Raw genomic sequence first — 17,635 nt, 5'->3', positions numbered from 1 at the left:
ACCTCTTATGATAATAAATGAAAGGCTAAAGGACAATATTACTAGTACTAGTAATATTTTTCAAAAATTTGAGATAAGTACATAACTATAAATTAGACATTTTTTAATTTGTAAAGTACCAATAACAAATTTGTACATAAAAGAAAAATAATCTAAATTGAGTTTATAAGTTTTGTAATAATTGGAGTTGTCAAAAATTGTTGATATGAAAAATAATGTAATAATTATTACAAAATTATTACATTTAAAAAATTATTATAACAAATATTAATTTTGTTTAATTATACGATTGGCATCATTTGAAAAAAGGCTAGAATTTCTGAAACATTAAATGTAAATGAATATTATTACGTGAATATTCACAAACCATTCTGATCTTTGAATCAGTTAGATGTAACAATTGACAGAACCAATTCTATAATAGTCTTTCTATACAAAAATCACTTTTACAAATGATAGAATGTTTAATCCTATAAGATGTAGAGTAATAACTCTTATGAAATAATTATATTAAATGTCAAATATTTAAGGCTTATTGCCTTACATACCTCCAATTTATTATAAATATTTTACTATGTCAAGTACATAGAAGAGAAATAAGATTGAGGTATGAATAAAATAATTATAATAGTTACCTTAATGACATATTTTATTTTCTACAGTTATTTTATTAAAAATTTTCTCATAATATCATTGAAAATATTTCTCAATAAAGTCAATTTTATGTTTACTTACATTTATTTATTTCAATTACTATTTTTGAAAATAACATTCATTTCAAGAAAGCAAACTTCAATTAAAATAGAAATTAAAAATTGATATTTTATTAATTATTTAATGATAATTTTATTAATTATTATTAGTTAGTTCATAATAAAACTTAACAAAGTTATGGTTTTAAAAATATTATTCTCTCTCTCTCTCTCTCAAGTTTGGCTAATATTTTGAAATTAATTAAAACGCAAACTTTTAAATATCTCAATTTATGAATAAATTTGTATTATTCTCTTTCAATGCGAATTTAAAACGATAATCTGGATTTGGAAATCAACTAACTTAGGAGCGCCACGTTCAACTCGACGTTCATCATACGTTCTGCATATGTCAGTGGTTCTCAACGTTTTTATATTTTTGGCGCTCTTGTTAAATCCAGATTTTCTCAAAAAAGTTAATTTCGTTATTTTTTATTATTAAAGGAATAACTAAAAATAAATAAAAGATGTTTCATTAGTAGAGATATTTGTTAACAGTTAATACTAAGTAAGTTAATGGTTCGTACTAATTGTAAGATTGCATAAGATTTCTCATCTTTTCATCAGTGGTGGATTAAGTGATAAGCGAACTAAGCGGCCGCGGGGTCTCGGAATACTAAAAGGTCCCCGAGGTCTTAAAATGTTTTTTTCTATTCTAATATCTACTGATTTAAATTGATTTATCTTACTGGTTATTGATATTAAAATTTGCAGCATGATTATTTCCTCATTGGTTAATCACTCTTTGTTACCATCAAAATCGCTTTATAGCTAATTGATTCTAGTAACCTTTAAAAAGTATAAATACTTTACTTAATTATTAAAATATGTTCCATTCAAACTATTATTTATATAAACCAACCATCAAACGTTTTCCATCTCTCAAGAATATTTTTCAGCAACATTATAGGATAAGTGGCTTAAATACCGGCGATTACCGCAATAAGTTTATATATATACTTTTCTTTTTTGTTAATAATTTAATGGAAATTTTCTTGAAACTTTTATTTCTAACTTGAGTTTAAGGGTCTCGAAATTTGTACAGCTTGGGGCCCTATCTTGACTCGATCCGTCATTGCTTATCATAACGAATTGAAAATAAAAGTAGAATTACGAAAATTTTGTAATATTTCACGCCTGTAAGGAAGCTGTGTGTGGCCTCAGAACACACTTTGAGAACCACTGATGTTCTATATATATATATGGATATAAAGAAAGGGAAGCTGAAACGATTCAATAGTGTGTTGTAGTGCCGGGTTGAACTAAGGTTATTTTTGATATTTTATATTTTTTTAATTTTACAGATTGATCGTTATATCAATTGTTCATAATTATTAAACATTGAAAATTAAAACTGTAAGATTTAAAAAAGAAAATGTCTTCAAAGCCTGCATATAAAATCGGTAAGTAATGATACACAAATTCTAAAATATAGCAGTAACTTTGTGAACATGTGCTCGTTTATTTTGGAGCAATAATTTTGTAGTTATTATATAAAAGTTATTTAAATTACACTATATTGTAGATAAATTTATTATATATTAGAGTGTATATGTATTCAATTTTATGAAATTTCTTTGTTCATCATATATGAGTATCTAATTGTCTATGTCATATTCTTTTAATACATATAATACATGCAGTGAATAATAGGAGAATTCATACTAGTTTCCGTTGCAAAATTTGAAATAATTGATATTTGATTGTAATACAAAGCTTCCAAATTTTTACACACAAAAATCTATTTTAGGATCATAAAACTGTCAAATTGATGTCAATTTTATTGCAGGGAAACATTTTATTGTTATAAAAATATAATTTTATTTAAAGGATACGATATTGTTTTCACAAGAGTATTTGCACTTACATAAGATTTAATAAAAATATAATTACAATTATATATCTTGTCATGCTAATTTTCTTATCAGTTATGTACAATTTCACTTCTCTTACAATTAGAATAAAATACTCTTTTGTAATAAAATTTATATGAATAAAAAAAAAAAAAGAAAAGGAAAATATTTATTGTTTTAAATTTCCAACAGTGACACGAATATTGTATATATGACTCATTGTATATATTTAAAACTGTTAATAAAATACATTTGATTATATATGAACTCGAAATAAAAAAAAAATAAATAAATTTGTAAACTATATCATCAATTTGTAATAATCTATATTTTTAAAAATTATAACTTCAATCTATTAATTGTTCCCATGAACAATGTATATTTTTTTTTTTTATAAATGTAATATATAATTAAAAAAGTTTCGAATGTATGTTTATTAATAATGTATATTATAACATATGACATTATAAATAAAGGATATTTATAAATAATAAATAAGGTACATTCAAATTTATTTTTTACAATTTGAAATGTATAAAAGGAATGGAAATCTTTGCTTTTTAAATGCAAATTAGAGTTCATGATCTTTATACCTTTTTTCAAAGCTAACATTTTTATTCAAGATTTTCTAATTTTTTTGTTATAGCCGATATAGATTTGGCAGATTGGGGTAGAAAAGAGATAACCTTAGCTGAAAATGAAATGCCCGGTCTTATGGCAATAAGAAGAAAATATGGTCCATCTAAAGTATTAAAGGGAGCTCGCATTGCGGGTTGCCTTCACATGACTGTACAAACTGCTGTTCTTATTGAAACTTTAGTAGAACTTGGAGCAAAGGTGAAATTTAAATAATAATAATAGTAATTAATATTAATAGTTATAATCCTTGAACACATACAATTTGTAATTTATTTCTTAAATATTTATTTTTGCAATCAACAATATTTTACTTTAAAATAATGTTTTTTAACAAATCTTTTGCAAGATCTGATTATAAGCTAGAAAAATATTTTTTGTGAATGTATTACGTATGGCTTCTTATCATATTTATTGACTTGAACTTTGATCCTTTATTAGAATCATAATATTATAATAAATCTATATCTGTAGAATATATTATAATATTTAACATATATATATATTCTAGTAGATATATTTAAAGAGAACTTTTGTCGCAATTAAGGTACAATGGTCATCATGTAACATCTTTAGTACGCAAGATCATGCAGCTGCTGCTATTGCAAAAACTGGAGTACCCGTTTATGCATGGAAGGGTGAAACAGAGGAAGAGTATTTATGGTGTATAGAACAGACCTTAGTGTTTGAAGATGATAAACCTTTAAATCTAATCCTCGACGATGGTGGTGATCTTACAAATCTTGTACATACTAAGTTTCCACAGTACTTAAAAGATTGTCGAGGAATATCAGAAGAAACTACAACCGGAGTACATAATCTTTATCGTATGATGAAAGAAGGAACTCTTAAAGTGCCTGCAATCAATGTTAATGATTCAGTTACAAAGGTTTGTTTTATATATATAATTAAGCTGTAATTAAAATATGTACTAGCATTGCGATAATGTATTATAAGTGTAAAAATTAATTTGGTGCCATAAATAAGGACTAAATTTGTTTTTAAAATGCACCAAATTAATTTCTATGCTTATACAATACATTATATTATTATGTATTTCTTATCTTTTTAATTATTTTTTTTAACTCATTGCATATGATAATCTACATGCTCAATACGCTTACATAGTTCACACATTTTGTAACTTTACAAAATAACTTTGTTAATAATGCATATATGCAATTTTTAAATTCACATTTATAAATTTATAAATATTACTATAAGAATTCATTGGTTCTTTTAATTAAACTAATTTGAATTCATCGAGTCATTGGTACTATGTCTACATAAGAAAGCATCGAAACAAAAAATCTAGTAACCCAGCTTCAACGCTTGGTTTATTATGTACGAGAATTCTCATGATGTGTACACGATAAGTTAATTTATATAACTATTAGAAATTTCAGAAATAACATATGAGAATATATTGTCGTTTGTTTTAGAGCAAATTTGATAATTTATATGGCTGTAGAGAATCTTTGATCGATGGTATCAAAAGAGCAACTGATATCATGATCGCTGGAAAAGTATGTGTGGTAGCAGGATATGGAGATGTTGGTAAAGGATGCGCACAAAGTCTTAGAGCATTAGGTGGTCGTGTTATTATTACAGAAATAGATCCTATAAATGCATTACAAGCAGCTATGGAAGGGTATCAAGTAAATGTCAAAGATATTAATTAATTAAAATCTACAATATTCCATTTTTTAAGTTCTAAAATTGTGTTATAAATAATTGCATTATTTTTATTAGGTAACTACAATGGAAGAAGCATCTACTATTGGTCAGATTTATGTTACAACAACAGGATGTAAAGACATTATTTTAGGCGAACACTTTTTAAATATGCCAAATGATGCTATTGTTTGTAATATTGGACACTTCGATTGCGAAATAGATGTTGCGTGGTTAGAAAAGAATGCAGTAAAAAAAGTTAATATCAAGCCTCAAGTGGATAGATATACTTTGAAAAACGATAGGTAAATGATCAGTTGAATATTAAATACAATAGGGCTATTGAATTTCTTACATACATAAAGTCAGAGCTGGGTAAAATATTTTATTTCAATTGTGAGGAATCTATTATTTAAAATAGAAATTATTTAAATATTACCCAGCTCTGCATAAAACCACATATTCTAGTATTTTCCATTATACGCACGAACAATGAAGATACAATAAGGATAGAAACAATATGTGGTTTTTAGTTCAAATAGTCTTGAAATATAATATTTAATAATATACTAAACTATTTTAAAAATATTAAAATTTTAGACACATCATTTTACTAGCAGAGGGCCGTTTAGTTAATTTGGGATGTGCGACAGGACATTCTAGTTTTGTCATGAGTAATTCATTTACAAATCAAGTATTAGCACAGATTGAGTTATGGAGTAAATCTGAACTCTATAATATAGGCGTCCATGTACTACCAAAGAAATTAGATGAAGAAGTTGCAGCACTACATCTTAATCACCTTGGCGTAAAATTAACAAAATTAACAGCAGAACAATCTAAATATCTTGATGTTCCCATAGAGGGTCCTTATAAGGCCGATCATTATAGATACTAGCCTTTTTGTAAACATTCTTTATGTACTTGAATAAAAACGATCAAATCAAATATTAACATATTATTAATTTTTCTTATATACGTGTACAGTACTGAAGAAAAGTATTGACATAGATTAAATTATTCTGCAACATCTTCTGTAAATTTGTAAAAAGTACTGTAAAAGTACATTACTTCATTTGTTCGTAAAATATATAAATTAAAGTACATATATTTTAATCTATCGAGTTTTTCATTATTTTTTTTTATTTTACATCGATTTCATTTATATGACTTACAATAGTATTTTTAAACTTTAAACTTGAAATATATATTCCGCAAACAAGTTAAGTAAAGAATCGTATTGTTTTTAAATTTATAAAAAATTTTATAAGAAAATTTGTTCTATGCAAATACTTTTGTTTGGCGCAGTAGGCATGTATCCTATATATCATATATATGGTTTTTTTTTTAACATCCTGTATATGTACATCAAAAGTCTAAACAAAAAAATAGACGGATAATTTGTAACTTAATTCACAACATATAGAGAACAAAATAGTTATTTCATTAATACATTAATTATGTCATTTATTTTGTTAATTAATCATGGTTAACAAAAAATTTGTTTATCTTCCATATAAAATTAATCCGCTAATAAAGGTAAGGTACAAAATTTTGTTCATTCAAATCTTATATAAGTTTAGTTTGCTAGATGGACGTTTTTAATTGTTGGAATTGTTTATGGATTTAATAAACATAAAAAATATCACGCTTTGGAAAGTGCACTGCGTGAAGAAGAAGAAAGAATAAAACCTATTAGAGAAGCCCAACTTGCACGTGAAAAAGCGATTCGCACTGAAAGTATAATTTTGTTGTTTTTAAAATAAAATGCATTATACAATATTAATATTGAATATATACATTTATCAAATTTTTATTTTCAGTTGAATTACAAGAATTGGAGAAGTTATTTCTTAATTCTTCTTTTGTCAAAGAAAGTCAGGAAAATCTTGTTAATGAGGAGTAAAATATAAAAAATAATAATAATAGCTGAAAAAACATCAAATATTAATGATCAATTAAATTTGTTAGTACAGTAGGAGGACCATCTATAACGCGAGATATACGTTCTACCAGAGACACTTGCATCACCCTCGATTAGGCTTGATGTTTTTCGAGTCTTGGCTGAAGCTGCAGCTTGCTTTTCTCTCTTCTTTATCTTATTGGATGCCTTCATCTATTCTTCCCTTTGCTCCTCCTTCTTGCAACTCTCGTGCTTTTGCAACATAGTACTTTTAAGTGTATGTTCCATAGGTTTTTCTTGTCACACTTCAGAGACTAAACCGTTTCTGAACGCGGTTCCTCGGATCAGGAGGAGGTAATCACAGCATCCATTATCCTCCATACAACGGACTTTGCTTCTAGCCTTTTGGGTGGGAACCCTTATCCATCCAGGTTCTGCACTTGCAGTTTTTATCGGGCATCCCAGTCTACCTGCGGATGACCCATCTCGTCCCATGTAGAAAGGTGGGAGAAAGAAAATTAAGAAAAAGTAGTAAAAAGTAGTAAAAAGGAAAGACCTCTCTTGATGAGATGGGAATGAGAGAAAATCATGGCTTGGCAGAACAGGGACACATCCCTAAGGTAGACCCAGGCAGCTCCCTGTTGAGATCACAGAGTGTGGTGGGCTACCGGGGCTCTCTACCCCGGGCTCTAACGCACATATTTTTATATGAGAATTTTCTTAACAACTTTTTAATCGCGTTATACGAGGGCAGTGGCACAATTTTTAATCCATGTTATAAGCCCTACTGTATATAATTAAAAAAATAAGGTTAACAATAAACAATATTAACATTTAGCTAACAGCGCGCGCCACCGCGTACTTTATCTTCCATCGCGCATTTTTTGCATTGCTAACGTAAACATGGGAGATCTCCTCGATCGGTTAGCTAAGTGTTAATATCAATAGCTATGCAGACAATTTCTTCTAATAACTTGCTCTTTATGTTTAAAATACTATTTCATTGTGATAAGTAATATTTTTTACTAATATGTACATTTGCGTTATTTACATTTTTAGTAGTATAGAACTTTCTTGTAAACAACAACATCCACAGCCTGCTGGGCAAACTGTTTCATTAACAAACCAGGCTGCTAAGTGTTGAGTGTGTCCACCATGACCACAAAGAATGCAAAAGTTGCTTGGTCCTAGAAATATTACATTAATATAAAATTGTTGAAATTTATGATATAATTTTTGTATTATTATTATTATTATTATTATTATTATTATAGCAATAATACACAAACCTCTAACTGAAATATGACAAATTACGCATTGAAATGTTAAACGTTTACAGTTTAAGCATTGAGGACCTCTGCAAACTTTACCACAGATTTGACATTCGCTTTGGAATTCAACACCTTTATGTATGTCAATTGGCATTATGCTTACATGCTTGAGCACTTGTGCTCTTGCATCTAACAATTGCCATCTATGTAGTACTTCTGCGTATGCTTTTTTATATCCATTATAAAGTGCTGTATATTTGTCGTCAAGTACTCTGTTGGGATTATGACTTGTTCGTTAATTTAAGTTTTATGACAATTTAAAAAAAAATTAAATTCTTTATACTTACTTAATATTTTTAACAGAATCTCCAAATGTATCTTGTATAGTTTTCAAATCGTCTAAAGATTCAGACCATGAATTGGACCTATGTTGTTTTAAATTTGGAAAATTACATCCGTCTAGTGTTGTATCCGCTAGATGAATTGTATGGTATGGGGAACCACCAGGCTAAAATGTGTTTTGTTGTTAATATACTATTTAAGTTTTACTAAAATATTTTACACCAAATTATGTTATGTTAGAATATATATTATAATAAAAAGTAATCAGAAGTTAATAATATAATTGTCAATTATACAGCATTGTAAAAAAAAGGGTCCAATATTTTAAGGATTTATAATATTTAACAAGAGGAGTGAAAATAATGTCTAATTAATATAGGTCCTAAAATCAACCCCTTTCTCCTAAATAAAATACCTTATTTTTACCACCCTGTATATATCACTTTCTATTAAAAATACAACTCTCTGTTTGCATCTTTAATACATTGAATATATTTTGGAAATTATATACGAAATTACTACATGTGCATGCCAAATATTGACTTTTATTTAAGTTTAAAATTTCATGTGAATACTTAAAAAGATCAGTTTTTTGTGACACTTCCACTTCAATACTATTGATAAGAGGTAAGGATCCTTTATGACAAAACAATCTAAGAACCAATATATCAGAAATACATACTTAAAAACAATATTTAAAAAGAATACCCCTTACCTCTCTTTAACTACCATTATCGGAAATGTTTGCAGAGAGCCTCTACAACAAAGATAATATCTTATCAGTTATTAGCATGTAGATCCCAATAAAAAAGAATAAAATGTTAAAATACAAACTGCTAGTAATATATTAATAATATATACAAAATAAATATCTCTTTTGTAATTGCATATGGTTCTTAGAATGGTTTTTGGATATGGTTTATCATACTGACAATGCTTGTAAAAATATTAAGATGTACGAAAATGTTCTCTGAGGTATCCAAGAGTAAAATAGCGTAATTCGTTGATTTGAACCTAAATGAAATGTACACGTACTTGACAAATTTTCAAACTTATTTTTCTCAAAAACAAAATCTCAGATGAATATATTTTATTCTACATTTTCGACTTAGTTTTTCACGTAGAATCAGTATCATCAGTTACAGGACACCCTGTTTAATTTAGTAATTTATTTATAGAATAGCATAGAAGTGTCAGATTTTATTCGAAATTCTCTCTTCAATAATGACTTTATTGAAATAATTGTCAGAAAAAAAATGACAGATAAAATAATTATTACTATCATATCCATTATTTTTTTCATTAAATTTATAACTGTCTTAATATTTGTACACATACATGGTAATTGGAATACTATCTTTAAATAATATTAAAAGTGATTTTTTTTTAAAAGACAAAGTACACTTACGCTGACATTAACAGATTTGCTAACTATTCGTGTTTGTGTAGCATCTACATTTTCAGATCGATAGCTAAATGCACAACTCAACATACCAGCCATTTGTATGTCAGATTGATTAGCATAATGCTGAATTCTGAAAAGCAAATATAAGTAGAATATACTTTCTGTTATATTACAAATATATTTTTTGTTAGAATAAAACACTTACAAAGAGTGAATTAAATTTTTTCCAAACGGGTGTAAAGTCCACGGAGCAAGATCATTTTCTGACGTTTGAAATAAGTTTTGTCCTACATTGGAAGAAGATTGTGATATAACAAGTGCAGCTAAACACCAAGCTTGTACCAAATCAGCTCTTTCCAATGTAGCAGCAACATTTGCATTATACTGACACATAGCTGGAATATCTGTTATATTAATACTACAACAAAGAATAAATTTGGACAAAATCATTGTGGTATATATATATATAATAATAAATATATAAAAGAAGATTATAATGATTAAGTCACTCATTTATCTGATTGATTAACTGCACAAAACAAAAAGCAACAAAAATTGATAAAGTAATATATATATTGTCATATTATTTATTATTAAATGGATATAACATTTGTTTTCATTTAATCATGTTAAGTCTAAATTATTATTGAGGAAATTTATTTCCAATATAAAAAGTTAAATATCCCTCCATTTATGCGGAATAGAAAAAAGAAAATAAATAGAACTATAAAAAGTGTCAACATTTTTTTTAATAGTACGGATTGTGAATTCATTTAAATTATATAACCAAATAAAATTATTAATTTTGTTACCTTTTTCTAATATCTGGATAATTTTTAATTTGACTTCTAAACTTATCTAGGTTTTTGCCCTTTTCTTAATAATTTTATTAATGGTAATTCTTGTGGGTGCCATTACTTTTTAATCATAAATTTTTTATCACACTGCAAATGTTCGTTACACAATTGTAGATACGTTTACAAAATTACGAAATAAATTACATCGGAGAATTGTCAAATTTATGTTTTCATATAACGCATTATAATGAAATCTGAGCTTTGGTAGTTTAAGCACGTTAAGATGAATTTGCCTAAATGGAGACAGCATAAATGAAGGGATTATTGTACTAATCAAGTGCTTTAATAGTAAAATTATAAAAAATTCTAAAATTGAAGTTAATGCTCAATTATGATATAATAATTATTATATATTACAGTAATACTATATTAATAATAATATATGAAATTTTTTGTTATACTCACATATATTTTTCTGCTAATTCTTTACTAACAAAAAATAGAGACGAAGCTTCATAAATTGTAACTAATGAACGATAATTTTTACAACATGGTCTATCTTGTATCCTATTTGTACCATGTAAATTACGTCTTATGTTTTTCTATTAATACAAAAATTTTATTATTATTATTTTAATTTAAAGATAATATTTAAAAAATGTTGCAAATAATATTAACTTACACGGTCTTGAAAATAAAAAGAACTGATCGATATACCATCATTGGATGCTACATAAGTATTTGGATACATATTCATAAAATGTTCTCCATTATTGATTCCGCTTCCTAAAGCAGATAATGCTCTAGGTGTTATACTTTCAGGTTTTACCGAAGACCTCCTTGGATATGAAGATCGACCAAAACATACAAGTATACCTGGAAACATATTAGTATTATAGATGATATTAGACAATTTTGGAATGTTTACAATATGTCTACAAACCTACACAACAAAATTTAGCACCAGACGTTCGAGGAAATGGTATATATGCATCTTGATAACTAGAACACATATTAGAAGAATTCAAAAAGTTTGCATTATCCTGTATATAATAATCTAGATGAGTGGTCTCATTTTCATCTTTTTTGCATATCTATAATAACATAAAAAATATAAAATAATCTATCTAATTAAAATATTAAAATACAAAATGGTACCATTATTTATTTACTTGTTCTAATGTTGTAATCAATTGTCTAAGACATGGTTCTAAACAGGATCGGTTTTTTCTGACACGTTGTTGAGCAGTTTGTTTCAAAACTTTTAATAATTTTGCCATTGTCGCATTATCAATGCTTGTTCCAGGGCAAAATTGGAATGTAGGTTGTGCATTGTATGGATAATTTCTAGGGAAATTTACTTTAAGTACTACATTATAATTAGTGTTACACGCTGTAACAGTACAACTTCGTTCACTTGCATCCATAGCATTTACCTAAATAGTTATTTAATATTTATATAAACAATATAATAAATTTTATTATGTTTATTTGAAATTATATTACCTCTATATTTGGTATATTCATATTTATTAAAGAAAATTCTTGTTGTAATGTTTTTGGTTGAGTAGGTGATGATATATCTTTTGTATTTTCAGAAAATGTACTTAATTCTGTACTTGATGCAGAATCATCAACTTTTGTTTCTATATAATTAGTCTCCTGGTTATTTTGTGCATCATTTATTTGAAGTTGTTGAACAGATTGCAAAGAACCTGGAAAATCGTATAAACCAATTTTTTTATGTCTTAACAGAATTGAATAAACATATAATTAATTCATACATACTTAATGCATTATCTTTTCCATATTGCGAAAAAACTGATGCGTTATCGTCAATATCATGTCCACATAACTAAAACATTATCCTAATAAATTTCTTATTTATGAATATTCAATTAACATAGTATTCTATAACTATCTTACCTTTTTTAAAAAAGGATCAATTTTAAATACCCTTAAACATTGATCCTTCGACCACGTAATTAATTCATAGTCCGTGTTTTCTGTGGACAAATTAATTTAAAGAGATATTTTAAATTATTAATATTGTTTAAAATATTATATAGATAATACCTAATTTTTTATGTCGCCATTGGAACTCTAAAACAACATCAGTATGTCCTACGAAAGTATATATGGGAGCACTAAGATTCGATGTATTCCATAATAAGAGGCTATTCTCTCCCCGTCTTAATTGTGGCACTACAATCGTTACTAATCCTTCTCCAAAAGGCTAAAAAATCAAGATTTTAATGTATGAAATGTAGTTAATCAAATTTTATTATATATTTGACGTATATTATTATAAAATATGTTTATAATCACATAACTTTTTTATATTCTTAAATAAGATACTTTACACATTTAATTTTCTCATTTGACCAGTTAACTATATGACTGATGAGTATACTCGTTATGAAGAAATGAAAATATTTTGTGTTATGACGAGTATACACGTCATACAGAAAAAGTAGTTATCATTTGCTTTTTCAATTACAATTTTAATGAAAACTAAAATATATTCGTTAATTTGAAGATGTTTCAAATATTTGGAAATTAAAACGAAATAAAATTAAAAAGAATATAAATAATTGTTATGAAAATATTGTATATAGTGTAAGCAAAGTAAAACAAACCTGGCCAATTAAACATAACGTTCCACATTTTCCAGCACCAAGCACAAAGATATTTACATTGCTATAAAAATAATATTCGAAAAAAATCAAGATATTGATGTTCGATTTACGAGTTGCCATTATGTATTGTATTTTGTTTTACTGAATATTATTCAACAACAGCAGATTCAAACTAATTATTTTTAGCAGATTCTAACTAGTTATTTTTTTTATTTTGTACGCAAAATTTATATTTAAATTAAGTAAATAAGAAAAAATAGTAAAAAAATTATTAATTTTATAAAACAACTAAAACACTCATTTTTGATTACAACTTAATTCAATATTATAACAGCTGCACATACTCTGTGTGTGACTCGTCATCGCTTTATTTTGGCGACATAATTTAGGTATATACTTTTTAAAAAGGTCGCCATAGCCAACTGGTTAAACAATATAAATTTGTTATCAAAGAATAAATTGAGATATTATCATGCTTAAGCAATACATAAACTTAAAATTATATATTCAAGCTTACTTACTGTATATCGGGCTCTCCATACAGGAGAATTTGTTGTTAAAATATTTTCTGCCTTTTTTGGATTGCCAATATCAAAAATTTTAACCGTACAATCTTGACTAGATGTTGCCAATTGAGTTTGATTAAATGGACACCAATCTAAACCATGTATCTAAAATAATATAAGATTTTATAAATTGCAGAGAAAAAATATATAAAGTAGAAAAACTAAGTATAAGAACCTTTGTTAAATGAGCTGCTATGTATTGAACAGGACTGTTTCCTTTACGTTGATCCCATATTTTAATATCTCCATCATGAGTAGTAGCCAATGTATGAGATGATAAGCCATTCCAACGTACTTGTGAAGATCCAGCTATGTTCAAAATGTTAATTAACTATAAAAGTCATATTTTATTCTGAAAGCATATAAGATGATAAAATAAGGGTCCAGTATTTTAAAAGCTTATAGTAATTATCGGGAGGAGTAAAACATGTCGAATTAACATGGGTTCTAAAATCAACCCATTTGACGCAGATAAACTTTTATCATTTATAAGCGTTTGATAATGTTAGCGAGTCTTTTGGTGATATATTGACTGTACATAAAGCAATTTGTTTAGAAATGCATTAGTTCAATATTGTCAAGATAAATTTATAAGCAGAAACTACTACTATTATCAATAAAGATTTCTTTGTAGATGCAAATATAATATGTGCATATTATAGATATTCTATATGTCTTCCTTTCATTTTTAGTGCAATTCTAATATCTATGGATCATAGATTGACATATGCTTTTAAATATTCCTTCAACTTTCTACTATATATATTCAATATATTGTCAAAAGACTCGCTTATGATATAGAATGCTTATAAATAATAAAAGTTAATATACATTGAAAGGATTGTTTTTAGGACTCATGTTAATTACACATTTTTTACTTTTCTTAATAAGTATTATAAACTCTTAAAATATCGGATCCTTTTTTTACCATCCTGCATAGTTGTCCTATAATATGCATTTTAAAAAATTGCGATTTTCGAGTGAATTTAAAACCAAATATGTTTTTATATCACAAATGAGTTTTTTTATAGCTATTTTTTAATTGCATTATACAGAGACAGTATTTATTTAACGCAATAATTTACTTCATATATATATACTATATAGCATATATATATGAAGTAAGTGTGTATATATATATATACAGTGTTCTATTATATTATTTATTTTTCTTTGCTTACCAACTGCTGATAAAGATAAACAAGGTCTGCGTTGATCTCTTATATCCCAAATATGTATAAAAGTATCAATACTACAAGAAGCTATAATGTCAGGTTCCTTAGGATGCCAATTTATGTCATTAACTACACGGGTGTGTGCTTTAAGACTATAAATAGTTTGCAATTCATATCCACCATTTGTTGAAAGGTTTAATATTTCTATACGGGTATTACTCTAAAAGAAACAGATATTATTTTATGAAAATAAATGTAATTAATTGAGTAATGATAAACTTATCAAATATTACTTCTTACTGATATTGCACATAAGTGGCAATTTAGCGATGTGGGATTCCATTCTGCAGAACCTACTTCATATTTGCTTTGTCGTTGAAATTTTTTTAATGTCTCTTTGCATTCATCTAATTGTTTTATGGCAAAGTATCTACGACTACGGGATATATAGAAATTTGTAAATAAATTCATATTAATAAATTAATAAATTAATAAATTAATAAATTAACAAATGTATTATACCCAGCTAGTAAAACATAATTGCCAGTTGCATCTATGGCCATAGTATTAGCCTGAAATCAATAATAAATATAGGAACTTACTGTGTCTTTCATTATTATTTTATTGTATATATATATATATATATATATATATATATTAAAAATAAGTTGTGTAACGTTTTACATACCTGTAAGTCACGGTGTTCCGTAACCACATAATCATTGCTCCAACGTTTTGACATTTTATAAATGAATACAAATACTTGTCAACATTCTGTAATAAGGTTAGAAAAATTACAAATACGTCAGATCGTACGTACATGCAGCAAGAAATCTTATTTTCCACTGATCTTATATATATACATGTATAGTTATATATTCAAATCATTAAAATAATTATTTTAAGTCGGCGAAGACCAAGTCTCCATAAAAGAGAATATGAATTTTAATTCATTTTTTGTTTATTGCGTAAGATTTTAATGTAAGTATAAATACACTTAAAGAGAATTACGGTGAATACATATATAAAGATACAATTTAGAAATGCAAACAAGTAAAATTCGTTTATTTCTAACTCCTTGAGGAGACATAAACAACTCGTTTATCACGAGCCGGTAGGTGTCCCCACCATTGTCATCATATTCAAGACTGTTTTACAAGGTAGTATTTGATTGGCTTATGCTCTCTATACTAAACTAGACTCACTGCTTTTTCATTCGTAATCATACACGTATAGTAATTTGTAGTACGTTCAAATAAATCACGTTTCCACTAGTTCCCATCTCTTAATTCAATAATTTGACCTTTATCAAACCGGCGCATACTGCCTAATTCCGAAAATGCAGGAATTAATTATAATTAATTAATTTATATTAAATAATTAAATAAAGTAATAAATACATATAATATATATATATATATATTTATATTTATTTATTTATTTATTTATTCCTTACTCCGCCCCTTTCGGGTTTGGAGGGCTTCCCTTACAATCTCCCTTCTACAATATCTTACAATACTTTGCCATTTAATCATAAACATATTATATATAACATCCTAAATAAACTATATTACCAACATAACAACTTAATACTAACAAATTCAACTTAATAACTGACTTAATATAAAAACAAACAAAAATTATCTTAACACTCTTCTCTCAAACCCTCTCCGCTTCCCTTCTCTTTCCTATCACTCGTTTTAATATTTCTGCCTCCTTCGCATCCTGACTTAGTATCTCTTCTATTCCAACCTCACTCCTCGTTACTTCATATGTTCCCAGTATGTGTATGTAATCTTCCTCTCCTTCATTGCACAATCTACACCTCTTCTCCTCCTCCCCTTTCCAAAACTCTCTGCTTTTGCATTCATTCCCGCATCTGAATCTTGCTATTTTCCTATCCCTCGTTGACATATATATATAATAAATAATTAATTAATATATTAATGATCATAAGGGTTTTGGGAATCGCTGATTATGAATCTGATATTATTGTTTGGAAAAACCAAATGGTAGAAATAAAATGGAAAGAAGTAGAAATAAATGATCGAAGTTTTAAATTTTACATCCTGCAAACTGATTCGATGCAACGAAGTAACTGGTCTAAGAGGTGGGAGTAAGAATAGGTCTATAAAGAAGATCAGGAAGAAAGCACAATCATTCATTGTTATTAATAATTTTTTGTGATCCGGTATTTCTGTTTTAGCTAGTAAATGTGATTGGTTAATAAGTTTGCGTTAGTTGGCAAGTTTGTAATGTTTTCGATATTAAGCCTTCTAGATTATATATATAACAAGATCACTTAAAGAAAAAGTTAAATTAAACGAATTAAAAGACATTTAAAATTTAAGTAATAGTTTCAAAAGTAGAATGAAAAAACAAGTAATTAACCTTCTACTCGTTAGCCATTGCCTAAATAGCATTTGGTATTCTATAGAATACCTAAGTATTGTGTATAATGCATAGGAAAAGTCCGTAACAATTCTTCTGTTTCCTACATTACCTAAAAACGTCTGGCATTGTGGGCAATTCCTAGGAAAAGCTCACAACGTCGGCTGTTCGATTAAAGGTCGGGGTGAATAATAGTTGAAACGACGTAGTACAAATATGGATCTTATATTT

At 27.0% G+C, this 17,635-nt stretch overlaps 2 protein-coding genes across 3 annotated transcripts; one reads left to right on the top strand and one right to left on the bottom strand.

Moving 5' to 3' along the window:
• Nucleotides 1–2,007: 2,007 nt before the first annotated feature.
• LOC122515132 (adenosylhomocysteinase) lies at nt 2,008–5,863 on the top strand. The gene is made up of 6 exons (XM_043632346.1): nt 2,008–2,155; nt 3,252–3,442; nt 3,789–4,130; nt 4,684–4,899; nt 4,994–5,220; nt 5,516–5,863. The coding sequence occupies exons 1-6, from the start codon at nt 2,128–2,130 to the stop codon at nt 5,811–5,813; spliced, it is 1,302 nt and encodes a 433-aa protein (XP_043488281.1). The 5' UTR covers nt 2,008–2,127; the 3' UTR covers nt 5,814–5,863.
• A 1,915-nt stretch (nt 5,864–7,778) lies between these two features.
• On the bottom strand, nt 7,779–16,159 carry LOC122515131 (GATOR complex protein WDR59). Of its 2 annotated transcripts, XM_043632343.1 has the most exons (19): nt 15,702–16,156; nt 15,536–15,585; nt 15,314–15,449; nt 15,020–15,233; nt 14,014–14,147; nt 13,794–13,943; nt 12,710–12,869; nt 12,560–12,639; nt 12,422–12,488; nt 12,140–12,348; nt 11,806–12,069; nt 11,577–11,727; nt 11,316–11,509; nt 11,099–11,235; nt 10,042–10,254; nt 9,840–9,966; nt 8,437–8,597; nt 8,108–8,361; nt 7,779–8,005 (listed from the first exon to the last, which is right to left on the bottom strand). In XM_043632343.1, the coding sequence occupies exons 1-19, from the start codon at nt 15,753–15,755 to the stop codon at nt 7,866–7,868; spliced, it is 2,895 nt and encodes a 964-aa protein (XP_043488278.1). In that variant the 5' UTR covers nt 15,756–16,156; the 3' UTR covers nt 7,779–7,865. The 2 variants fall into 2 exon arrangements, with proteins under 2 accessions (XP_043488278.1, XP_043488279.1); XM_043632344.1 differs by lacking the exons at nt 7,779–8,005; nt 8,108–8,361 and adding an exon at nt 9,147–9,188 and having other exon boundaries at nt 8,530–8,597; nt 15,702–16,159.
• Between the last annotated feature and the right edge of the window lie 1,476 nt (nt 16,160–17,635).

Source organism: Polistes fuscatus, unplaced genomic scaffold (assembly GCF_010416935.1).
Source record: "Polistes fuscatus isolate 324 unplaced genomic scaffold, CU_Pfus_HIC Scaffold17, whole genome shotgun sequence".
Lineage (NCBI taxonomy): Eukaryota > Metazoa > Arthropoda > Insecta > Hymenoptera > Vespidae > Polistes > Polistes fuscatus.
This window is presented reverse-complemented; position numbering and strand designations above follow the sequence as displayed.

Excerpts from the sequence above, each read along its gene's own strand:
- LOC122515132 (XM_043632346.1), top strand. The coding sequence starts at position 2,128 with ATGTCTTCAAAGCCTGCATATAAAATCG. Across the intron at positions 3,443-3,788 it reads TAGTAGAACTTGGAGCAAAG|GTACAATGGTCATCATGTAA; the intron begins GTGAAATTTAAA and ends GTCGCAATTAAG. Across the intron at positions 4,131-4,683 it reads TTAATGATTCAGTTACAAAG|AGCAAATTTGATAATTTATA; the intron begins GTTTGTTTTATA and ends CGTTTGTTTTAG.
- LOC122515131 (XM_043632343.1), bottom strand. The coding sequence starts at position 15,755 with ATGTCAAAACGTTGGAGCAATGATTATGTGGTTACGGAACACCGTGAC. Across the intron at positions 8,598-9,839 it reads GCAAATCTGTTAATGTCAGC|CCTGGTGGTTCCCCATACCA; the intron begins GTAAGTGTACTT and ends AACACATTTTAG. Across the intron at positions 8,362-8,436 it reads GATTCTGTTAAAAATATTAA|AGTACTTGACGACAAATATA; the intron begins GTAAGTATAAAG and ends TAATCCCAACAG.